This window comes from Rattus norvegicus, chromosome 5 (assembly GCF_036323735.1).
Source record: "Rattus norvegicus strain BN/NHsdMcwi chromosome 5, GRCr8, whole genome shotgun sequence".
Lineage (NCBI taxonomy): Eukaryota > Metazoa > Chordata > Mammalia > Rodentia > Muridae > Rattus > Rattus norvegicus.
The window spans coordinates 150,311,756-150,337,041 of NC_086023.1; the positions used below are offsets into that span (position 1 = coordinate 150,311,756).

General features: G+C 46.4%; 1 protein-coding gene and 2 non-coding genes across 3 annotated transcripts; 1 reads left to right on the forward strand and 2 right to left on the reverse strand.

Moving 5' to 3' along the window:
- Window positions 1-3,851: 3,851 nt before the first annotated feature.
- Ppp1r8 (protein phosphatase 1, regulatory subunit 8) lies at window positions 3,852-20,971 on the reverse strand. Its single transcript, NM_001107911.1, has 7 exons — window positions 20,903-20,971; window positions 18,555-18,615; window positions 12,514-12,667; window positions 10,922-11,142; window positions 8,626-8,770; window positions 7,341-7,405; window positions 3,852-4,929 (listed from the first exon to the last, which is right to left on the reverse strand). The coding sequence occupies exons 1-7, from the start codon at window positions 20,956-20,958 to the stop codon at window positions 4,576-4,578; spliced, it is 1,056 nt and encodes a 351-aa protein (NP_001101381.1). The 5' UTR covers window positions 20,959-20,971; the 3' UTR covers window positions 3,852-4,575.
- LOC120103195 (U6 spliceosomal RNA) lies at window positions 8,428-8,534 on the forward strand. Its single transcript, XR_005505290.1, has one exon. It is a non-coding gene; the product is annotated as a U6 spliceosomal RNA (small nuclear RNA).
- On the reverse strand, window positions 16,204-16,367 carry Scarna1 (small Cajal body-specific RNA 1). The gene has a single exon (XR_005505365.1). It is a non-coding gene; the product is annotated as a small Cajal body-specific RNA 1 (non-coding RNA).
- Window positions 20,972-25,286: the final 4,315 nt, after the last annotated feature.

Sequence of the window (25,286 nt, forward strand, 5' to 3'; positions counted from 1 at the left end):
GGTAAGAGAGATTAAAAAAAAAAAATCAGAAAGGGGGCTGGAGAGATCGGCTCGGCAGTCAAGAGCACTCCTGTTCTTCCAAACACCTGCAACTCCAGCTCTAAGGAATCTACTGCCCTCTTCTGGATTCTGCAGGTACTGCACTTGTGCACACAACACTCTCCACCATACGCATAATGAACACTCTAATCTTTTTTAAAAATAAGGAAGGGAACGAAAATCCTAGACTCTCTCCTGTCCTAGGAATACAAATGGCGGCGGCGGCAGCCAGAAACTGCCTGTGCTGTGTTATGGATCTCCTTGAGTTGTGGGCACTAAACCTTGAGTGATCCATTAGTAAAGTGGAGACACTTCTGTCCTCCCTTGGGGGCTCCTGGGGACAACACACAGAGAATGCTCTGCAGCGCGCTCAACAGTGAGTCCTTCCCTTCCCTTTCTTCCAACGTCCTTGCCTAGCACTTGCCTTAGGAACCTGGATGCTTGCCGAGTGGCTCCAATGGTAAACACAGAGCCCCACCTGCTGGTAACAGCTGGAACTGCACCCAGCCTAGCCTGCTCTCTTTAGGACACAGGACACTAGACCTTCCCACCCATCACATGCCAGGGCTCACATTCACTGTGTCCTATCATTGCTTCTGCAGAGTGAAGTGGCCTCTCCTCCATTTCTTGGTGACAGTAAGTTTCACACTCCTTGGAAGAGTCCACAACTTTCTCTATTTTGTTCCCTCCTGCTCTGCCAATAAGAAAATGAAATATTCTCTTTCATTTTTCTCAATATTTGGATTTATATCTAAATTTGCTAGACAGACAGACATGGGAGGACCTAGAACATCTGCCTGCCCCTTACTTGGGAGAGACTCCCAGAGGCCAGGGCCAGCCTTACTCACCTGTTTCCAGGGTGTCCTTGCATAATTAGTCACTGTCCCACCTGAAATCTCCCCAAGGAAGCTCTCCCCTAGTGGGTGAGGTGACATGTGTACATCGTTTTCTGGATCTTCCAAAATATCTGACTATGTCTTTTGTACTGTTTAGGAAATTTTTTTTGAGCTGGGCAGTAGTGGTGCTTGTCTTTAATCCCAGCACTTGGGAGGCAGAGGCAGGCAACTCTCTGAGTTTGAGGCCAGCTAGGACTACAGAGAATCCCTGTCTTGAAAACCAAGGGGGGCATGGAGGGACAAAGACAGAGAGACAGACAGAGACAGGATGTCTCTAGCCTTGGGGAACATATGTAGATCAGGCTGGCCTTGAACTCCTTACAGATCTGCTCTGCTTCCCAAGCCTGACCTATGTATGTATGTATGTATGTATGTATGTATGTATGTATGTATGTATGTATGTATATATGTATGTACGTACGTATGCATGCATGCATGTATGTTTGTATGTATGCATGCTCATACACGTGTGCCCAAATGTTTACAGCACTGTATGCAATTGGAGGTCAGAGGACAGCTGTGTGCAGTCCATTTCAGGGATTGAACTCCCTCCACCAGGCTTGGGAAGCAGTGCCTTAGCCACTGAGTGACCCACCCCCTTTTTGAGGCAGTCTTGCTAAAGTAGCCCCTGGAACTTGAAATCCTCCCAACTCAGACCCCCATGTTGAAATTACAGGTGTTTAACACCACATCCAGCTGAAAAAAAATTTTTTTTAAAAAAACTATTTCCTCTTCTTTTCCAGAATTATTTTGTGTATATGAGTACACTGTGGCTGTCTTCAGATACACCAGAAGAGGGCATCAGATCTCATTACAGATGGTTGTGAGCCACCATGTGGTTGCTGGGAATTGAACTCAGGACCTCTGGAAGAGCAGCCAGTGCTCTTAACTGCTGAGCCATCTCTCCAGCCCCCAGGTGAAAATTTTTTTTTTCCAGAGCTGGGGACCGAACCCAGGGCCTTGTGCTTCCTAGGCAAGCGCTCTACAACTGAGCTAAATCCCCAACCCCCCAGCTGAAATTTTTAACTAGCATGAGGAGAGATCCTTTAAGTACTTCTCAATTCTCCAGCAAAGCTTGTGTTCTCTTCCAGCGACTGACCATTCCATTGCCGTGTCCCCCTTCGATGGATCTCCCATCAGTTCCTCTGCCTGCAAACCTTGGTCCTCTTCTGGGTACAGTTCTTCAGTTCTCAGCTACAGCGTCATCCAAAATCTACGTTGACCTTCTAGGAATGATGGGTCTTGCTGGGCTCATCTAGCTTTGTCAGAGCCTTCCAGTTTAGACAGGAGTTTAGCGAGGCCATTTCTTTCTGGCTTGTCTAAAACAAGGTCTCACCTATCCCAGGCTGGATCCTAAACTCATGAAACCGAGGATAGGCCGGAGCTCATGATCCTCCTGCCCCCAGCTCTCCAGTGCTGGGATTTCAGGCGTGCACCATCACACCCAGCTGTAATTGAAGTACCTTTTGAGGGTGTGTGCGTTCCCCATGGGGTGTGCGCACATATCCCTCCATTTGTTGAGACAGACTCACAGAGCCTGGAATTTTTGGATTTGGCTTGACAGGATGGCCAAAGAGCTCTGGGGACAGACCTGTCTCTGCCTCCCACACTTCCCTGTCCCAGTGGCTAGGGCTTATACGCCTATGCCATAGTTCTTGGGGTATGAAGGATTTAGACTCCAATCCATGTACTTGTGTGCCAGGCACTTTACTGAGGCAACGCCTAGCTCCTGGATCCTTTCTAAAACTTCTTACATGTATGTTTGTATACCGGTGCCCTGGCAGTCAAGAGGGCATTTGATTCCCTGGAATTACAATTAAATTGTAAGTCTGTACTGGGAACAGACCTGGGCTTCTTTGCCAAGACAGCAAGTGCCTTTAACCCGAGACATGTCTTTAGCCAAACCTTCTACAATTTACATTCATTCATTTTTGAGACAGGGTTTCTATATAACCCTGACTGTAGGCCAGGCTAACCTCAAACTCTGGGATCACCCTGCTTCTCCCTCCTGGGTAAGGGGATTAAAAGTGATATATATATATATATATATATATATATATATATATATATATATATTTTTTTTTTTTTTTTTTTTTTTTGGTTCTTTTTTTCGGAGCTGGGGACCGAACCCAGGGCCTTGCGCTTCCTAGGTAAGCGCTCTACCACTGAGCTAAATCCCCAGCCCCTAGATATTTTTAAACTTCAAAACAGAGTACTGAGACACAGCCAGGCAATTGAAGCAGCCACACAGACACGAACTGAGATTTCCCTTCCCCAAGGTGCTCACCGGCAAGCTAATCCGAGTCCAATTCTCCTAAGAATAGAAAAGTCAATGAGCTGTAAATGGCTCCATAGGATGCAGGATCTCAGTGAATGACTGCAGATCCGAAGGCTTTGCTTCAAAGACGAGATCTTCATGAGACCTTATCTGTACAAACTGAAGCCAATCCTGTACCACGGTTACAGCTCTCCACTCTTAGATGTCGCTAATCCTCTTAACCAGGCATGGGCTTGTGAGGGTTTGTGTTGCTCAGGCTGGCCCTGAACTCCTTTCACAACCAAGGACAATGCTGAGCCCCTGGTCCTACCCGGTCCTCGATTCCCAGATGTTGAATTCACCTGTGCAACTGGAACTTGGTCCCTTCCTAGAAGCCATGTCTCTGCACGGTGAATGAGACTCCAGGACATACCAGCCTTAATGGTGCCCACACCTCAGAAGGGGCAACCTCTTCAAACCCGAACCTTGGGGTCTCAGGATGGGAATTAGAATATTCAATGATAATTTTTTATTCTTTAGGGCCTAATTTTATTTGCGGTAATTAATGGGGGGGGGGTGCAGGGCACCAATTCTCAGGACCACTTTCCTGGGTCTGACAAGTGGCCCCTGGCAACAAAACTCAAGACTGCACCCAAATGACAAAAGTTACATTTAATTTACAATGTAATAAAGGTGACAGGTAAAAAGCTACACTTAAAGCAGAAAAGGCCTATTACACAAATGTACAAATCTGTACAAAGCTCATACAATGGTTCCTACCTTGTCTCCTGTTAACCAGGTCTATTCTGGAGATTTGAATAACCAGAACTCTCCATGGGGGTCAGGGGAGCCTCCAAACCAATGCCTGAGTGTCTTCTCCTAACAACACCCGGTCCCTGCAAAGTAGTCTTCCTGTCCACCAGAACTGCCCCAACGGGTCACTCCTTAAGGAACTGCCTCATGGCACCCGTAAACAGCGAGGCCACAGGGGAGGCTGCAGTGGAACTAAATGAGTTCTCAATGTGGACAAGGAAACTAGGTAACGTCCAGCAACACTGTACAAACCCATTAGCCTGTCCTGTGACACTGGTTACAAACTGGCCTCATGCCACCAGACAGGACAGGACCTCTCCACTGGGAGAGGGCCAGGACAGTCTGCTCAGAAGGCCTGGGCAGCCTTTCTCTGCACTTCAGTGTTCTGACTCAGGTCTTTACTGGTCCTCTAGCCCCGCCCCTAGTCTCAGTATTACATGGTTAGGGCCTTAGGAGACTTTCTCAAAGACGATACTGCACACATGGAAAGTTTTCTCCCTAGTTCAGTAGCTCCCCTTGTCACCCCTCCACCCTCCCCAGCCCTCCCCACCCTCTCCATAACCAAAAATATCAAATCAGTAAGGAAGGCGTGGGCTTCTTGCCGGGCCAAGCCTCCTTCGCGTATTTCTTCTTCTTGGGTTCATTTACAGCTTCAGGGTTATACACTGCGGGGTTTGGTGTGGGATTTATGGTCACTGCTGACGGCACAACAGGAGTCAAGTCCACATCAGGGGCGAGGTTCGGGTATGGCATGGGCAAGCCACCAATGAGCGCTGTCCCGTGAATGCCATGTGGTTGGGAGCCTGGTTCACTGTGTGTGGGGGGCAGGCCCCCGTATAGTCCTCCGCTGAAGGCAAAGTTCTGCATGCGCCTGCTCCCTGACTCCTCCAGGCCCAGGGAGCCTGAGCCCTCCATCCGCTTCTTCTGTGGTTTGCCACGGGGAGGGGAGAAAACAGAAAGGACATATGAGATGACGCCCTGTCTGTGTTTTTCATTCTAGCTGTAGAAAGCTAACATCTGGGAAAAGTCCCACCATGCACCAAGCCCATTTCTGAAATCTCAGGGTCTGATCCGATCCATCAGAGCAATGGCTCTTTTTATTTGAGACAGTCTCTCTCTAACACAGCCTTGGCTGTCCTAGAACTCACTCTGTAAACCAGGATGGCCTCGAACTCAGAGATCTGCCTGTCTCTCAAGTCCTGGGATTAAAAGCCTGGCCTTTGGAAATTTAAAATGAAAGGCAGAGGCTCACTGTACCGCAGAGGCCATCCATGGGCACTGCTCATCAGTTCCGAACTCCACGAGGCTGCTTTACTCCTCCTTAGGTGACGTGGTCTCTATGCCCAGGAAGTCACTGTGATGCTCACCCAATTGGCACTATGTACTATAGTTTTTGAACTTCTAAACCACAGCAATCCTCCTGTCTCTGCCTTCTAACTAGCATGCACCACTCACCCAGCTAGGTGCCATCTCCCCTGCCCCTCCTCCCCTTTTTTTGAGACAGGGCCTCTCAACACAGCTCTGGGTGCTGTGGAACTCATGTGCACCAGGCTGCCCTTGAACTCACAGAGACCCACCTGTCCCGGCCTTCTAAAGGCGTAGAAGGTAGAGACCACACCTGCCTGGCTCTGAGTACCCAGTTTTTTTGTTTTTTGGTTTTTTTTTTTTGGTTCTTTTTTTCGGAGCTGGGGACTGAACCCAGGGCCTTGCACTTCCTAGGCAAGCGCTCTACCACTGAGCTAAATCCCCAACCCCGAGTACCCAGTTTTTAAACAGCAAATGTTTTTAACATTGAAACAATGACTTAAATAATCACATGGGTCAAACACATGGGTTCCTGGGGCTGAGCTGAGTGGGAGGAGGCTTGTGTTGAAGGGTGAGCGAGGAGTGCCCTGTCTTGCCGGGGTGGTGGCTAAGCACATGCACCCAGACGTTAAACTCGAACCACACACACGAACTGTCATGCTTTCCTAGCTGCACATATGACGCCACAGTAACAGCGACATGATGATACTTGCTGGGTTTGTATGTTAACAACAGAACATAAGAAAAGAAAAACAGAAAGAAGGAGCTCTGGGCGGGGGAGGGGGCATCAGATTACATAATCCTGCAGAAAACAATCTCCGGTCCACTTAGCGTGCTGCACAGCACCCTGGGAAGGAGCCGCCCTGTCCGAGACTCTGTTGTTGCATCTAAAAATTTATTTATTATGTGTGCACATGTGCAAGTCTGTCACAACACACATGTCCTAGAAGAGGACAAGCTTAGGAGTTAGGCTTCTCCTGCTACCCTGGAGGGGAGTGGGTTTGAACTCAGGACCCCAGGCTGAGCCATCTTGTTAGCAACTTTTTAGTAAAAGTAGCCAGGCTGGTTTCAAACTCAGTCATGCAGCAGAGAGTGATTCATGACCCTCTTGCTTGTGTTGAGAATTATGAACACCATCATGCCCTAGAGTTTTATTTTCAGAAAAACCTGAAAACTTAGGCTGGAGGGATGGCTCAGTGGTTAAGAGCACTGACTGCTCTTCCAGAGGTCCCAAGTTCAATTCCCAGCAACCACATGGTGGCTCACAACCATTTGTAATGGGATCTGATGCCCTCTTCTGGTGTGTCTGAAGATAGTGGCAGTGTACTCATATATAGTAAATAAATCTTAAAAAAAAAAAAAAAGAGTAACAGTAATTTTTTAAGAGGACATGGCAAAAGCCGCATGCTAATGCATCTCTTTTATTTTGAGTCAGCAGAGAGGACAAAGGAAGGCGGCCCTCTGCACTTAGGGAAGGCAACTACACTTCCACGGCAGCGGTTAGTACACTTATTCTCGATGTCCACCTGCAGTCCTTTTGCAGCACTCCCCGGTTTCTGAGACACGGGTGAGGGAAGGGTATTCCCAGAGAATGAGAAACGGGAGAGAGGGCTGGAGAGATGGCTTAGGAGCTGGGAGAGCACTGGCTGCTCCTCCTCCAGAGGACCAGGTTCAGTCACAGCACTGACAGTTCCTAGTTCTTACACAGCAGCTCCAGGAACCCAATGACCCCTCAAGCCTCCTGGGGCACCAGACATGTATGGGTTACACATACACGTATGAGTCAAAAAATTCATACATACAAAAGAAAAATAAATTAAAAATAATTTTTTAAAGGGAGAGAAACACAGAATGTGTTTCAAACAGACTAACATCCATCTACACAAAGTGGGGTTTTCTCCCTTTTTCTTTTTGTATTGCTGGGATCAAAGCCAGGACCTTCTAAGTGGACACACTAAAACTGAGTTATAGACCTAAACTGGGGTTTGGAGACCAGACCATCTCAGAGGCTCTCAAAAGGGGCTTCCTACCTTGACTGGAACCACTGCAGTCTGCACCATGTTCCGGAAGCGACCAACAGACGGATCCACATCCTCTGCAAAAAGACGGGAGCAGGGTTGGGAGGATACAGGGTCACCCAGCCAAACACCGTTCAAACAGGAAAATACAGCGGACGCTAAGGGCCTTATGTGCGAAGCCTTCCCAGCGGCTCCACGAGGCAGGGGCCAGGGCAACAGCACCATATACTCGAGGAACAGACCAAGGCAGGTCAAACAGCAGACATCACCATCTTAGTGACAAGGTGCAACCACATACTCCTGTTTGCTCATCAGATGTAGGCCTCAGAGCCAGGGTTTCACAGTCCCAGCTCTCTCGTGAGGGTCTGAGTGGCCCATCAAAGCAGCTTCTTTTCACAGCTTGTGACACGCACGGCCACCCTACAGAACACCTGGCTTCACTCCAAAGGGAGCAACCATCAAGGTAGGTAAGGGACGAGCTTCCATGGCTTCCAAGCCTCCGGCTTGCCGGTTTTTCTGTCTCCTGTAGGCTAAACCCCCTGGTACCACAGGCTCTGGTTTTGGCCTAATGGAGCCTTGCTTGGTCCCATAGTCCCCTTATACCCCAGCATCCAGAGGATTCCATACATGGCTGAGAAGCAGGCCTTACAGGTCACTCAGGACTGCACCACACATCAGGGTGAGTTCTATTATTTGCGCACTGGTAACTGGGGTGACAATCCACGACCTTCTCTTAATGCAAGTTATATTTAATTGGTTTCTACATACCCTGATGGCCCATGTTTTTTTTTTTTGTTTTTTTTTTTTTTTCTTTTTCTTTTTCTTTTTTTCGGAGCTGGGGACTGAACCCAGGGCCTTGCGGTTGCTAGGCAAGCTCTACCACTGAGCTAAATCCCCAACCCCGATGGCCCACGTTTTAAATTAAGTAAAACCCTCAAAGTCATTGGTCATCCCCTGCCCCACAGCCTACCACACACGGCCTGGCTGTCAGTGGAGATCTTTCACAGAACTGGAAATTGCTCTCACAGCATCTGCACTCACTAAGCATGGGCTGCTCCTCTGTGCAGCCACCTATCAGGGCACTTACAATGTCACAGGAGTGGTCGCTTTGGCAGCACACATACTAACATTGGAACGACACAGAGAAGATTAGCATGGCCCCTGCGAGAGGATGACACGCAAATCCGTGAAGCGGTCCATATTAAAAAAAGAAAAAGACGGTCTAGTGGCGCTCCAGAGGTCCAGGCTCGCGCTCGTGCTCTCTCTCTCTCTCTCTCTATCTTTCTCTCTCTCTCACCTGGGTTGATGATCTCATCATCATCACTGAAGGTCACCCTCGAGTTCTTCCTCTTCCTCTTTGGTCTCTGAATGTCCAGATTTCCCTCTTCAATAGTGAGGGTTGAAATCCGCTTGTTGTGGGCAGTGTTGAACTCTGTCAGGTTCTAAGCCAAAGTTCATATAGGAAGGACCAGAATTAGTACACAGGGAGTTTTCTGGAGAAAATACCAAACACTGGGCAAAAAGACATTTGGGGCTTACTCTGATCTCCCAAGGTAAGCCAGACAGCCGTCTGTATTCAGAGGACTTGGACTGTCCTAATTAAGACTATTAATAGAGAACTCGGAACATCCTTATTGGTCATGAGAGTTTAAGAGGAGGTGAAAGGCTGAGTGAGAACAGGTCTCCCTTGAAATGAGGGTGTGGCTCTTTCTTGACTTTCCTGGTTTGAAGGATGCTATTGTGACTTGATGTCAAGAACTAAAGGAGAATTAACTAGGAAGAACATTTTATTCTAGAGGGCTGGAGAGATGGCTCAGCGGTGAAGAGCACCGACTGCTCTTCCAGAGGTCCTGAGTTCAATTCCCAGCAACCACATGGTGGCTCACAACCATCTGTAATGGGATCTTATGCCCTCTTCTGGTGTGTCTGAACACAGTGACAGTGTGCTTACATATAATAAATGAATAAATCTTTAAAAAAGATTTACTTTAAAACTGCAAAATAGATGAGAATGACAACCGAATGCTTCTCAGTAGCTGGCCGTAAGACCACCCTGAACTGTCTGTTCCACCCCCATGTGCTTGTGTTTGTGTCTGTGTGAATGTATGTGTGGTGTGTGCATGTGTGTGCGTGGTGGTGGGGGCAAAGACAGACAAGATCTACGTAGAGTAGACTGGCTTCAAATTTCTAACAATCCTCTTGCCTCAATGTCTGCAGTGCTGGGATCACAATAAAGCCACCACATCTTACTGTCCCCTTTGAAACTCCTAAGGACACTGGCATTGCATTTAAGTCTTGGCAGACTCTCCGTCCTACATCTGGCCCCAGGTCCATTCACAATCACCCACCCACCCACCCACCCACCCACCCACCCACCCATCCACCCATCCATCCATCCATCCATCCATCCATCCATCCATCCATCCATCCATCCATCCATCCATCCATCCATCTCATGATTAGTGTGGCCTTAGCACTGCTTCCTGCTTCTTCCCTTCACTGGACTCATCCAACCTGCAGTGCGGCTTGAGATATTCCCAACCCAGAGAGAGCTAACAGGCTGATCCGAGAGACAGGGATGCACAACAGCCTGGAGGGGAGACACAGTGACCACCAAGGCCCTCCGATGTGGGGCTGCTCAAGGGGTGACAGACTAGGGTTCTCAGTAGCCTTTAAATCACCCCCAGTTCCATGTGGCTGCTGGGAACCAACCAGGGACCTCTCTGGAAGCAGCCTGTGAACTTAGAGCCACCTCTCCAGCCCAAAGACCTCTGGGCTGTCTGGTGAGTACCAGAAAGGCTAAGTGGATGAAAATTTTGACTTGGTAAGCTAGCGTTTTTCAATAGAACTTATTCTGAGGATGGACATGATAGTGTTCCGTGGGTATCCAAGGCGTGTGTCTGTGTACTTTCAAGGACTCCCATGGATAACAAAATATACTGGATTCTCAGATGCCTAGGCAGTGTCCCACAGACAGCGCTAGATCATAGCTAATGAGAATATCTGATTCCTACTACAATATGACTGTGGTAAGAAGTTATAGTCAGAGACTCTCCTGACACAGATGGCTGAATACCCAATGTGTCACCCCTACCCTAGAGATGAAAAGACAGAATGCAGGAATGTGGTCAGTGATGGCCACGCTGGACAGTGAAGCGCAGTGCAGTGCTGAAGGATGTAGAACACGGGCTGGAGAGAGGGCTCAGCGGGGAAGAGCAGGGGCTGCTCTGCGCAGGACCTGGGTTTGATTTCCAGAGCCACATGCTAGCTCACGACTATCTGTAGTTTCAGGGTACCTAATGTCATATCCTGAAAACACACACATACACACAGGCAAAACATTCTAAAACATAAAATAAATAAAATGTAAAACAAAACAAAAGCTAAAACAGAAAAAAGCAACTCCTTGTTCTCGGCCTCTAAGTTTCCTGGATCTAGTGCAGGGAGCTCTGGTCACACAGCGGCCATATGCATTGCTGAAGGCTCACAGGCCGAAAGAGCCCCCTGATGCTAGAGCACTGTCATTTCAAACTGGGACGAAAAGCTCCACACTGCAAAAGCAAGAACCCAAGAGACAATGACGAGAGAATTACATCCAGCTCGGTCTCCTCCTCAGGAAGTCCCAACAAGCCCTTAAGTTCATCGTCCTCTCCGCCCATCTTCTCATCTCCTTTCACAGCCGATGGCAGTGTCTGAGGCTTCTCTCGCAGAGTGTACGCCCTCGTGGACGCGCCGAACGAGACCGTGGAGTCAATGGGAATCTGCTGAGGCTTGTGCGGTTCCAGCCGGATATGACCCAAAAAAGTGCCATGTGCTGCAAAACCAAGTCAGAAGGGTAAGGGGGAGACCAGGACGGAGGCAGCCAGCGCACGAGGAAAGCATCGCCTCGGACGCTCACAGGAAGTCGGTCGGCTCCCACAGCACATTAAGTTTGCCTTTCTGATGTCAGATTTTAATGATAATAAATGTCACATTCAGGATCATAAACACAAAAGCACCTCTCCTGTTTGTTGTCTTTTGAGTCAGGTGTCACTCTATAGTCAGGACTGGCTTTCAACTTACTATGTAGCCAGTCTGGAGTCAAACAAACTACGTCAACCAGGCTGAACTCACAATTCTCCTGCCTCATCCTCCTGAGTGCTGCAAATATAAACATGTGTCATTATGTATATAAAAAAAAAAAAAAAAACCTTAAAAGTTTATATGCCACTGGGTTCACTTCGCCCTGTCTTCTGTTAAAGGAAGAAGGAAGCTCTGAATCCCTTCAGTGGATCTGTTACACACCTTTAAATCTGCTGCCTGGTCTCTGCGGCCAGAAAGGTTTGGCTCCACTCTGGGTCCAACAGAAATGGTTCCAACCTAGCAGAGGCCATGATCTCCAAGGCAAACATGGGCAGTGGTCTGCTTCTCTAGCCCCAACTCTAAGGACCATGAACTGCTGCTCTGCTGGCCTAAGACTTTAGCTTTCCCCAGGACAGCGAGATTGGCCAACACAGATGCAATGCCAGTACCAAGGCAAGCCAAAATCCTAACAGGGACTCTGAACGTGTCCTTGCCAGCATTTCTGCATGTTATAAAGTGGGAAGAAGAGTTAAGCACCTGTAAGACAAGGCTCACCGAGTCTGTATGTAATCAGACCGAGCCGTGTGTCTGTATGCGCCACGGTGGGGGGAGGGCTAACCTGGCGAGCAGAGGAAGTATGACTGCGAATTATACTCTACTAACCATGGCAAACAAGTAAACTGTAGCAGTCCCCAGCCCAGTCTCAACTGTATCTCTGTAGATTATTTTAGGCAAACTTATGAAATTAAATTGTTGTGATTCAGTTAAAATAAGGTATATTCAGGATAAACTGTCTATTGCTCAAAACAAGCATTCTGTAAACACTCTGTATTGATGCACTTAATGACTCTATTCAGACTCCAGCTTAAACTGATCACCTGGCCTCGTGAGGACCTGAACACCAGCACCTCAGTCAGTTCCTTCATGCCATTCTCATTGTCTATATACAAATGTCTCCCAGAAGAATCCCCCAAACTATCTTTTCTCCTTAGTCAACTATTTCAGGAGAGTAAAAGAATCTCAGAAATAAAGACAAGACAATTAAAAAAAAGTTCTCCAAACCAAGAGCCCAAGCAGCATTTCCGTGCCCGTGGATGACAGGACACAGGAACCGGGTACTTACTGCTGTTGAGATCTATCAAGAAAACTCTCTTCAGGTGCTTGTGGTACACCAGTGCTGCGTGGACCCGAGAGCAAGACTGGTGGTCGATGGTAAAGTCGCACAGATCGGGGTTCCTCCCAAATAAATAATACTTCTTCTCATCAATAATCAGCTTCTAAATGAATATGAGAGTGAGTGTTACTTCCCTTCCGCTGCAAGCCAGCTTAGTAAAAACTCCCCATCCTGTAAGTAGAGGGTCCTACATAGCTAAAATGTCTGGCCATGGAGAATAGCATCTCTCACTGTCTTTAAGTACTGCATCTGGTAAGATTAGTGCAGGCACTTGCTTTCCCCAGCACACAAGCGTCTGACACCGTAAGATCCAGATCAGGAATATCTTTCACACATGACACACACTAGCTCCCTGGTTCCTAAACAGCCAGCAGTGCCCTCCTACTTGTTGCTAAGGCTGACAGCACTAATGCTGTTGCATTAGGTCACTCCTACTGGGGACATCATTCACCCAGTTCCAAGCATGCCACTGAAATCTCCTCAGGGCCATGGGCTGTCAGCTGAAGAACTGCCTTTGCATTTCAAAGCACTCCTTCAAGTCAGTGGCATGACTTACCTCAAGAACGCTCTCCATATGCCCCCCCTGTGTGTACCCGAACAGCAATTTACTAAGCTAACACTTTCTGTCAGGGAATTAGAGCTCATCTCTCTAAATATTATCTTCCACTGGATAGTGCTGGTATGAAAAACAAAACAAAAGAAACAAAACAAAAACTGTTCTCAACCCTATGAGATGTAAGTAGCTTCTCCCTATGAGATATGGATTCTCATGATCCCCTTTGTCTTTTTTAAATGTAACTCTAGCTGGCTTAGAACTGTATAGAGATCAGACTAGCCTTAAACTCGGATCCCCCTGCCTCTGCCTCCTAGGTGTTAGGATTAAAAGCACCAGCCACCATACCTTGCTGAAATAAGAATTCCACCAAGGGCTGGAATGATAGCTGAATTCCTTTAATTCCACCACTCGGGAAGCAGAAGTGGGGATGAGGGCAGGGGTAGGTCTCAGAATTGGAGGCCAGCCTGGTCTATATAGTGAGTTCCAGTCCAGTCAAGGTTAGGTAGTAAGGCCCCATCTCAAAGGGCAAAGAAAGAGAGAGGGCTGGAGAGAGGGCACAGGATTAAGAGCACTCAAGCCAGGTTCTGATCCCCAGCACCACACAGTAGCTCCTCACTGTCTGAGACCCCAGCTCCAGGGTACAGCCCTTCTGGCCTCTGTCAGCACACAGTACACATAAAATGGAGGCAAAACACTCATATACGTAAAGTAAATTTTTTTTAAAGATTATTTGATTAGCAAGTGAGTAAGAAGGGCAGAAAAAGGAAGTGTATTCCTCCAGCTGAATCATGCTCTATGAAAAGCTACTGTTGTCACAGATGGTTACAAACCACAGTGCATATCTGAAGGACACGGGGGAATTGTTACTAACACTTTCCTAATTCCAGCCCAATATTAGTGGCCGAGCACCTGAGGACCCCATTTAATATGCTGTCCGTTCCCTTTAAATACGAGGTCTTATAAGCTCTAGTTCACACTCCACCCTAGATTCCTAAAATCCCTGGGAAACCAGGAATTGGCCAAGCATGGTGGTGCATGCCTTTAATCCCAGGCAGGCAGATCCGAGAGTTTGAGGCCAGCCTGGCCTACAAGTTCTAGGACAGCTAGAACTATACAGAGAAACCCTGTCTTGAAAAACACAAAATAAGGGGTTGGGGATTTAGCTCAGTGGTAGAGCGCTTGCCTAGGAAGCGCAAGGCCCTGGGTTCGGTCCCCAGCTCCGAGGGAAAAAAAAAAAAAAAAAAAAAGAAAAACACAAAATAAAAAAGGAATTTCAGATGTTAAGGCAAGATGATGCCAAGTTCAAAGTTAGCCTGGGTAGTAAGGCCCTATTCTAAGACAGACAGACAGATAGACAGACGCACGCCCCACCACTACCACTTCCAAGAAAAGCTAAAAAGCTAGAATGAAAGCTCAGAGAGGATGTAAAGTGAAGTCAGTATAAGGATAGAAATCAAGGGGTTGGGGATTTAGCTCAGTGGTAGAGCGCATGCCTAGGAAGCGCAAGGCCCTGGGTTCGGTCCCCAGCTCCGAAAAAAAGAACAAAAAAAAAAAAAAAAAAAAAAAAAAAAGAAATCAAGAGCTATCCCCTGTGAACTCCCAGTAGGCGGTGCCCAGGGAGAGGCTCCCCACTCAGGATACATGCGTCAGTGTCCTCACACCTCATGTGCTGTTAGCAGCAGCAACTGCTGTGCACTTACCTGCCATACACTTGCATGAGCTTTAATTGTCTCACTGGTGAGGACCATGCCCTAGGGTTGACACCCCTTCCATTTGTAGAGATATGATATGGAGACACCCCCCACTGTAATAATTTCTTTAAATAAATACAATTCAAATTTATGCGATTTTACAGTTTAAAATTATTTAAGTATAGGAGTACACCATCACTCTCTTCAGACACACCAGAGAAGGGCATCAGATCCCATTACAGATGGCTGTGAGCCACCATGTGGTTGCTGGGAATTGAACTCAGGACTTCTGGAAGAGCAGTCAGTGCTCTTAACCGCTGAGCCATCTCTCTATGGATGTAAACCACCTGGGAACAAATATTTTGAGTATTCATATTCTTATCCCCAACCCCCGCCCATTAAAGCTCTGAGCTCTGGGAAGCTTAGCTTTAAGATTCAATCAATTCAAGTAGTCTGTGGACTCCTACGTGACAGTTCACACCTGCTGCTGCTACAGCTCAGTCAGGGCCACACTGCTATGGAGACCCAGTTTAGCAATGGCCCGACAGCCAATCAGTCACCCCAATGTTACATTTTAAAACATGGATCAAGATAGGCAGTGGCTGTGTACACCTGTAACCCCAGCATTCAGGAAGCAGAAGCACGAGGACGGCAGCCAGAGGGGACCTTCTCAAAAACACAGGCCCACTCCCAACCCCCAAAACAAACCAAAACAGAAAGATCCGTGTAACTAATAAGACACGAGAAGCCAGTGTAGTAGTTGCTGCCTTTAACCCAAGCACTGTGGAAGCTGAGGCAGGAGGGTCATTGTGGGTTAAGGCCCACCTGGGTGTCACAGTCTAAATACCCATAGCAAATGGTGACAGGGAACTCACTCAGCACACAGGCAGAGCTCTGGGTGAAGCGGCCTGATCTCCACACAGTGAGTTACTGGCCAGCCAGGGCTACATGATGAGCCCTTGTCTCAAAAAACAGAACAAAACCCCCAATTATTAAGACAACATAAATTTAAGATTAGTGGCGGGGTCTGAAAGCATAGCGTGTCTTCGAGGAAGCATGCATGCAGGTTTATCTCACCCCACCTTCCACTCATATACTGTTGTTTATTAAGATGGTGTCATCACAGACTTGTTTGCTAATAAGCACACTGCATCGAGAGCAACCATTCTAGAGTGCAAGAGATTGCGTTAAGGAAAAAGAGAGGGCTCTCATGTTACAGACACACAATCACCATCAACAGCACCCCAAGCAAAGAAATGTTAAAAGGGAATTTAAATGAAAAATAATACCTCTTAGAATTAAGGAAATATAACAAAAAGTGAATGAATCATGCCTTGTTCTTTCTGGTTCCTAAGGCTGTGACTTTTGGCTAGCCACGGCTGATCACTATCCAAATGTGCCTCTGAGTTATAACTCAGAGTGTGTCTTTACACACTGGGCCTAAAAGACTCATGGCTTTGACTTTAATATCGCACTTCTGCAACCCAACTATCACAACATATCCAAGCCTTTAGACAGGACGAGGATATAGATAGCTCGGTTAGTATCAAGTGCTGGTCACATCTAAATCCTTAAAATAAATACAGCTATGCTGAGGGCTAGAGTTGAGCAGTAGCACACTTAACCAGAATGCACAAGACCCTTGTCTGAACGCTAACATGACAAACTAAATACAAACTCACACATGTGTACACACACACACACACCCTAACACACATCTCAGGCCCATTCCTTTAACAGCTATGTAGTGATATCTAAAAACTGTAACCTGACAACGTTGTACAACTCAGCATCATGCAGGAGACCTGAGATACAAGAACAGCAGATGGAGACCAGTAACCAGAGAGTGGGGAATAAGGTGAAGGGACTTTGAAAAGGTTCATCTTCTATAATGAAATGTAAAGTTATCTGGGCCTCTTTGCCTCTTTACTCTTGTTGCAAATTAAAGATTTACTAAATTCCAATAACAAAATATATTTCATCTTTTAGTCTGCTATTATACTTTCTCTTTGTGTCTGTGTATATTGGAAGAAACAGGCAGTAGAGCCAAGGGGCAACTGTGTGTAGTCGGTTCCTGTCTGCCATGTTTACACGGGTTCCAGGATCCCGCCAAGTTGTTAGGCTTGCAGAGCAAGCCTTCTACATGTTGAGACATCTCCCCAGCCCACAAAGTGTATCTCTAGAAGTCTTCAAACTTAACACTATTCTATGCAACAACAACAAAAATTCTTCTATCTATGGTACCACCTGTAGTGAAAGAGGTTTCGGGATATTTTTAATTATTTCCTTGAATAATTATTTGAGTTTTGGGCTGTGTAAAACTACATTTCTGGGGTTGGGGATTTAGCTCAGTGGTAGAGCGCTTGCCTAGGAAGCGGAAGGCCCTGGGTTCGGTCCCCAGCTCCGAAAAAAAGAACCAAAAAAAAAAAAAAAACCTACATTTCTTCTACCACCACCCCAAAACCTCTTACTTTTCAAGCTACCATCTGTAAAATGTCAGTTTTTTTTTTTATTGAATACACCAAGGAAAAATAATAATAGAGCTTTGAACTTAATTTGTAACTATGAAATCAGTGGGTTTATTCTCTTTTCCTTGGTAAATAACTATATATCTTAATATGTAAGTCAGATATGGTGACTCACACAATCCCAGTATTTGGAAAAGGGGGTGGGGGTGGGGGTGGGGGATTGGATTATCACAGAGTCAGAAACCAGCTAGGGCTACACAGTGAGTTCAAGACTAATATGGGCTAGAGTGGAAATCTATTTCAAATATAAAAGAACACCCAGCCCTTGGGAGGCAGAGGCAGGTGGATCACTTTGAGTTCCAGGCCAACCAGGGTTACAGGGTAAGACCCTATCTCAAACCGGTTGAACAAAATAATACCCAGTTACTATACTGTAAAATCTGATGTGACTCTAGAAACTTTCTGTAGAAGCTGGAATTCCATTAAACTTACTTTATAATACTTAACTGCGATGATGTATTTTTATGTGTGTGATTCTGTCTCTCCTTAGTTTTTTTCAGACAGGGCCCCACTATAGAGCCCTTATGGCCTCCAACTCACAGGCACTGGCCTGGGCCTGGGCCTGGGCCTGGGCCTGCCCCTGCCTGTGGCACGAGAGCTGACCTTCCCCTTAGTTTAAATGAATGAATTTTAGCTCCATTTCATTTTCTTTTTTGACAAGTGCCCTTCCTGACCATACTACCCTGAAGGAACTAATCCTGAATCTCACAGAAGCAGCTTAAATGTTAAACTTAATCTAGATCACAGCTTTCTGTAGTTAATAAGAACTATGCACTCCACAAACTCCAAATCAGTGGGTTTCCAGTCTGTGTGGGTGCCCTGGACCTATGACCTGTCAAAAATATCTTCATTTGTGAGGGCAGAGGAGTAACCGTGGGAGAGTGTTGCCTGCTGGAGAATGAATCCAAAACAGTTTCCGAATGCCAGCCAGCCACTCTGTCACAGAGCTACACCATCAGTCCCTGGGAGCTTTTAGCAGGGGGACCCAAAAGAGGCATGGCAGCCCACGTCTTTCCTTACAGGACTGGGAGGCAGAGGCATTCAATCTTTGTTGAGTTCAAGGCCAGGCTGCCCTATATAGGGAGCTCCAGGATACCCAAGGCTAACTCTGCCTTAAAAAACAGAAACAGAGCAGAAAAGTAACAGCGATGAAAACAAAGCAAAGGGAGCAAAGGGAGACAGGGTGGGGAAGCCAGTCACAGCAGGCTGCAGTACCTCAATTAGCTTGTCTCCTTTCACTACATCCAGATGTAAGCCTGGTGGCGGTTTACCTGCCCTGAAAGAGAAGAGTGAAAACAGCGGTTTCAAGGAGGAGTCCAAGACTGTTTTTAATAATCAACACCGAGGCTCCCCTACCAGCCTAGAGTTAGTTCATATTTAAACAAAAATGTCATATTTCACTGTGTTAGAGTGAAATGTGTTTGACATTTTCTTCCTAAGTGATTCAGTTGTTCCAGAGATTTTTCTGTGGGTCTGTATTTAGAGCAGACCCCCCCCCAAAAAACTCCTGCATTTTAACACTAGCTATGCTCTTCAGAGACAATGCAACTCAATGTCCTGTCCCCTGAGGAGGTTTTTCCTTCTTGCTTGTTTTTGGAGACAGAGTCTCATGTCTCGGAAAACAAGCTAGGCTCTAACCTTAGTGGGTTTGGATCTGAGGATGACCTTGAACATCTAAACCTCTAACCTCCACCTTCCCTGTGCTAGACTACATTGTGGTGTATGCCACCAAGCTTGGTCTAACCTGGGGTTTTTTAAATAAATTTATTTTTTTTTTGTTCTTTTTTTCGGAGCTGGGGACCGAACCCAGGGCCTTGCGCTTCCTAGGCAAGCGCTCTACCACTGAGCTAAATCCCCAACCCCTTAACCTGGGGTTTTAATCTAAGATTTACTACTCCTAATATTAAAAAACAAAAACAAAAACAAAAAACCCAGTTATTTTGCTGGGTACAGAAGTACACATGAGAATTCCCATCAGAGAGATCATTTCAAGGCCATCCTACTTTGTATAGCAAGTTCTAGACCAGCTACAATTACATATGGAGATCTTGCCTCAAAATAAATAAATGTTAAAACAATCAAACAACAAAAACTATTTGTTTGGGGACTGATCAATATTATTCTCATCAGAAAATAAACAAAAACCATTACCCAAATGAACTCTTGGTACCAATCAGAGATAATGTAATTAGGGAACTTGAGTGAATCAAAGTCACGCCCACGAAATCAAGTTCCAAATGAATAAGAGGTGTATCCTGAACAGGTCTTTCTGAAAAATTCTAAGTCATCAAACTTTTCTCTATACTTCATCATCCAAGGGGTTGTGAGAGTGTCAAATTACCTGACACAATTCCTAGTATGCACCAGATTCTGAAGTAATGACAGGTGATCTCAAAGAGTCTCTTTATATTTGGCTGGCCCAAATTTGAAATAAGTGCAGCCAGGGACCAGTGTGGATAAAGAATGTGTAGGCTGAAGCACATGGTTATGTTAAAAGTATAAAGAAATCCAGTGAATAGCCAAACATTCACTTGCTTCCTGGGCTTGTTCTTTTGAACCTTCTGGGGCCCTTACATTTGCACAGAAGAAACGGTATCCTGTCTAACTGTATCTATCTAATTGGAGATTCAACGCAGTCATCTCACAGTTCTGCTCGGATCTTTTTTATAGCTAAAAGGACAGTGCATTGGACAAAAGCCCCCCCCCCTTTGAGAAACAGGTTAAAAATGAACATTAAAACCAAAATATATTTTCTAAATATCCTATTATGTGATTGACTCAGGCCTAGGAGCTGAGAATGATGCAAGGGTTTTTGCCCTTGAAGATCTCAATGTAACAGAAGCCTGAGAAGTAACATGTTAACAACCGGGAAAAGCCGCAACAGCAGAAAGCGCTTTCACTCGGATGCATCTTCCTGCAAAGCAATTCCTATGTATTCATCTTGCACCTTACTCAACGCCTAAACCATCCTACTACTATGAACGTCCCAGGGAATGAAAACGATATAAGCTAACAACTTCTGGTGTCTTTTGTACCGGGCTTCGTACTGGTCTGGTCAGAGAACAGGGGGAATAGTTCGGCGCCATCCATGCCCTCAAGGAGCTCCTAGTCCTCTTGGAGGATGCAGCAGCCACAGACGGATGCAGCATCAGGTTGGGCTGGGGTAGGGAAGCTAGCTCATGCGGGCTCTGGACGTTCAACACCCGGGGAAGCTAGGAAGCTCCCTGAGAGCATCAAGCACTCAATGATGAGTTAGGGCAAGTTAGGGGCCAAGGCCTGAAAGCACCCCGGTGAGCGGCTGACCTCCCAAGCGCTGTCTAAACTGAATGCCTTCGAGCCCCCAAACCTCGGGTTTCCTCAGAGCCTGGGCCCCAGCTCCAGGTTCCTCCACACAGCGTCGCCCGGCCCCTCACAGCGGACAGTTTTCCCTCAATCATTTCAGGATCTTTTTGAGCCGCTCGTTTCATCGCAAAAAAAAAGGAAAAAGAAAAAAATACAACCTCCTTTTCTGCCCTGGTTAACTCACACCAAGATGCTCTAGCCCCAGAAATCGTATTACTCACCAAGTCGGGCAGTCGAACAGCGGGAGGCTGGAGCCGGAGTTCACGGCTGCCGCCATCTTGCGTCTCCCCCTCCCATTTGGCGGGCCTGAAGCACGCCGGGAAACTGGGAGGTCGGGAGGGAAGAGGCGGCCTCCCAGCAGCCTGTGCGCAGCGCGTGCGTGCGCACGCGTAACGCCAGGACGCTCGCCTGGGAGCGCCTATGGTGGAGGGGATTAGGGGTTGATTTTGAAGTCTGCAGTGTTTGCTGGGGAGGGTTGGGAGGGGAGGTTCTCCTTGATCACGGGGTCAGAAGTGGTTTGTACCGAGGTATGGGCTTCTCGCTCCGTTCTCCTCCAGAAACTCTTGGGCTCTGTAATCTGCATTAACTCCCAGCACTCCAACCATTCACACTTCATCTAGCGATAAGCAAGTGATCACTAGAGATAAGACGTGACCGCTCATTCATTTTTCTAGCCCTCCTTCGGAAAGCACCCCCGAAAGCAGAATCCTTACTCATTTGTCCTTTCTAATCCAAGTCTAGATTGTTTAGCTTAATGTTAGTGTGTTGAGCATGCGCGAGCGAGGCCACTGATTCAATTCCCCAGAATCAGTAATTTTCTGAGGTTTGGGGGCTTCCATAGATTAGAAGTCTGTCAGAAATCAGGTAGTCTGTTTTTGAAAACTTTGACAAACTGCACCAAGGCACAAACTCAAACAGAAAAGGGCGTCCAATTTTATTTTATTTTTTTACAGACTTCACCAATTCTCAAATGTTTAATAAATGGCCCCTTAGGACTTCCTAGGTGGGTAACAGTGACTGTACTATACAAAGAGGCATTAGGGTTGTCATCTTCCTCTAAGCCATTAGCTTGCGGGTTGTAATCGCTTTGTCTATTGAGTGCTTACTGGGAAGTATATATTCTATATGGATCATTTCACTCGGTAATCCCACAACTCAAGACAAATTGATACCAGAAGAGAGGCTCAGAGTGAGAGTTATCCAGCCTCACCTTACAAGGAGTGGGATTCAAACCTGAGTCTGTATAAAGCTAAAGGCCAGGCTCCACTAGTCTCATGCATTTCTGACAACATACCATTACTTAGTATGCACTTGATGGTCCTTTTTGCACTTTTACAGAAAATCTGGGATGATGACTTCACAGTTTTGTTTTGTTTTTTAAGGAGGGTGTGGCAGCACAGGTCTGAAATCCCGTCTGCCTCTGCTTCCTGAGCGCTAGGATTAAAGGTATGCAACACCACACCCTGCTAGACAGCAAAATAAATAATAAACAAACTCCAGGTTTCAGGAAGCAATGGCATTGGTTTGAATGTGCTTGGCCCAGGGAGTCACACTATTTGGAGGTTTGGACTTTTTGGAATAAGTGTATCACTGTGGGTGTGGGCTTAAGACCCTCATCCCAGCTGCCTGGAAGTCAGTCTTCCACTAAAGCAGCCTTCAGGTGAAGATGGAGAACTGTGCTTGCACCATACCTGCGTGGATGCTGCCATACTCCTGCCTTGATGATACCGGACCTGTAAGCCAGCCCCAATTAAATGTTTTCTTTTAGGAGTTGCCTTGGTCGTGGTGTCCACAGCAGAAAAGCCCTAAGACCATGAGTTGGTACCAGGAACTGGGGTGTTGCTGTGATAGGCCTGACCATGCTTTTGTCTGGAAGAATGTGGATTTTGGGACTTTGGCTTTGGAAAGCAGTGGAGTGCTTTCAATGGGGTTTAATGGATCATCCTAGTAAGAATATGAAAGATTTGTTGTTATGATTGACTTGAACTGTGCAGACCTGACCCAAGTGAGTTCAGCGGAGAAGAATTCCAGTATGTGGCCTAGAGACTGTTGTGGTATTTTGGTGAAGAATTTGGCTGCTTTTTGCCCTAGTCTACATGAGTCTAAGGTAAAAAAGATTTATGTTAATTGTATTGACAAAAGAAGTCTCAAAAAAGCCCAGCAAAGACTTTGTTCTCTGGTTAAGTCTCATGAAGAGTATTTTGATCAAACTTAGCAAGCTTAGAGGAAAAATATAAAATATGTGGTTCAGGTATTAAAGGGGCACCAGGAAGTGAAAGGGAGCTGAATCCTATGCTCTAGGAGATAACAGATTCAGGGATTTGGAGCAAAATCACATCCAGCTAAATTTAGTTCCAGGCATGGTGGATCCCAGAAGACAGAGCCAAACAGATCAAGGCCAGCCTGGGACAAAGCAGGTTGTAGGTGAAGAAAAGCTTAAATGCAGGCATGGTGGTACACACCTTTATTCCCAACATTATAGGAGACAGAGTCACGCAGATTTCTGAGTTCAAGGTCAATCTACAGAGTAAGTTCCAGGAAAGCCAAGCTTAGGCAGTGAGAGAGTTGGGAAGCAGAAAGCCCCTAATAGAATGGGTGGGAGGTAGGCATGTTGGTAGCCCCAGCAAGCAGCAGAACACAGCAGTTTTAGCCATGTGGCTCTGGGTTTAGAGTGAAAAACAGAAGGGACTGCTGGGACAATTGATGCTGGGTGGCTGGAGCTAAGAAATTAGTGGTGATTAAGAAGACACCAGTATCACTGAGGTGAAATCTTCTGGGTAGTGTTTTCTGAGAGCACAAAGAAGCTGTGCTTCAGAGATGGCCAAGGTTGTACCTCAGGCTGCAGCTGTACTTAGTAATATGTGAGAGTCGCCCAGCTGATACAGGCTTTGAAGGCATGAAGGGGTCATGCATAGCAGCTGAGGCTTGGCACTGTGAGAGGCCATGGAAGGCCATTGGTGAAGGTGCAGCCTCAGTTGCAGTTGATGGCCCAGGACTGAAGGGGTCATGCTGCAAAGGGTTTGAGGCTTGGCACCATAAAGAGAGCCTATGAGAGGCTATTGGTAAAGCCTAGTTGCAGCAGAAGACCCCAGTGTATTGGTGATGCCGGTACCATGGGATGATCACCAAGAACAGCAGCAGCAGTGGAGTGGATCGACCTGAGTTTAGAGCGCTACAGAGGGCAGAGCTGGAGAAGTGACGCCAGCCCTTTCGAGGAGCTCAGAAGATCGTTCGTGGATCTCAGACACTGAAAAAAAAGAAGCTGTAAATTTAAAGTTGCCTTGGAGACCCCAAGATGTTTGAGATGCCAGAGCCATGGGCTATTGCTGAGGAAAGCTGCTAACAGGGAGTAGAACCAGCCCATGCAAAGAAGTTTGTTGCCGTCAACAAAGATGAAAACAGAGTTGGAGATCTGAAGACTCTCTGACGTCAGACATGGAGATGCAGGTTGGAGTTTGCCCGGCTGGTTTCATGTCTTGATTTAGGGATTACAGTTAAGTGATTGGATGGATCTCAGAAGGGACTTTGAACATTGGGTTTTTCACATTGTTGATACTGCTATAGACTATGGGGATTTTGGAAGTTGAGCTGAATGTATTTTTTAAATTATGGTCTGACTAGATATGGTCCCCAGACTCATGTGTTTGAACAAGCCTATGAGGACAAGGGAGTGGATGTCATGGTTTGAATATACTTGGCCCAGGGAGTGGCACTATTAGATGTAGCCCTGTTGGAGTAGGTGTGTCACTGTGGGCATGGGTTTTAAGACCCTCATCCTAGCTTCCTTGCAGTCAGTCTTCCACTAGCACCTTTAAGTGAAGATGTAGAACTCCCAGCTCTGGGCTGGAGAAATGGCTCAGCGGTTAAAAGCACCGACTGCTCTTCCAAAGGTCCTGAGTTCAATTCCCAGCAACCACATGGTGGCTCACGACCATCTGTAATGAGACCTGATGCCCTCTTCTGGTGCATCTAAAGATAGCTACAGGCTACAGTGTACACATATAAATAAAGTAAATCTTTAAAAAAAAAAAAAAAAGTCCTTATGAGAACTGCCTTGGTCATGGGGTTTGTTCACAGTAAAACCCTGAGACCAAACACCAGCTGACTTTTTAAGTTATCAACTTTATTAGGTAGATTACAAAATTTTTCCTCTGGCCTTCAAAGCACATTTTATCCAAAAAGAGTAGCAACTAATCAGGTCACTTATCAAATGACTTAGTAAGGGGCTGGGCTTGTAGCTCTGGTGGAAGAAGATTTGCCCTGAAAAAGTTACATTCACTATAAAGTCCTGTGTAAAAGTGGATGTGATGACACCCACCTATAATCCCAGAACTCAGGAGGTAGAGATGGCAGGGCCAGAAGTTCAAAGTCACCATCATTCCATAGGCAGTTGGAGGCCTGCCTGAACTACAGAAAACCCCGTGTCAATGAGATAAAACGTCAAGCCTGATGTAGAGGTGCACACCCTTTATTCAGGAATGAGGGAAGCAGAGGCAAATGGATCTCTGAGTTCCCGACTAGCTTGATCCATATAGTGAGTTCCAAGACAGTCAGGGCCATAGAAAGAGATCTTGTCTCAAAAAGTCAAATAAAATAATATACAAA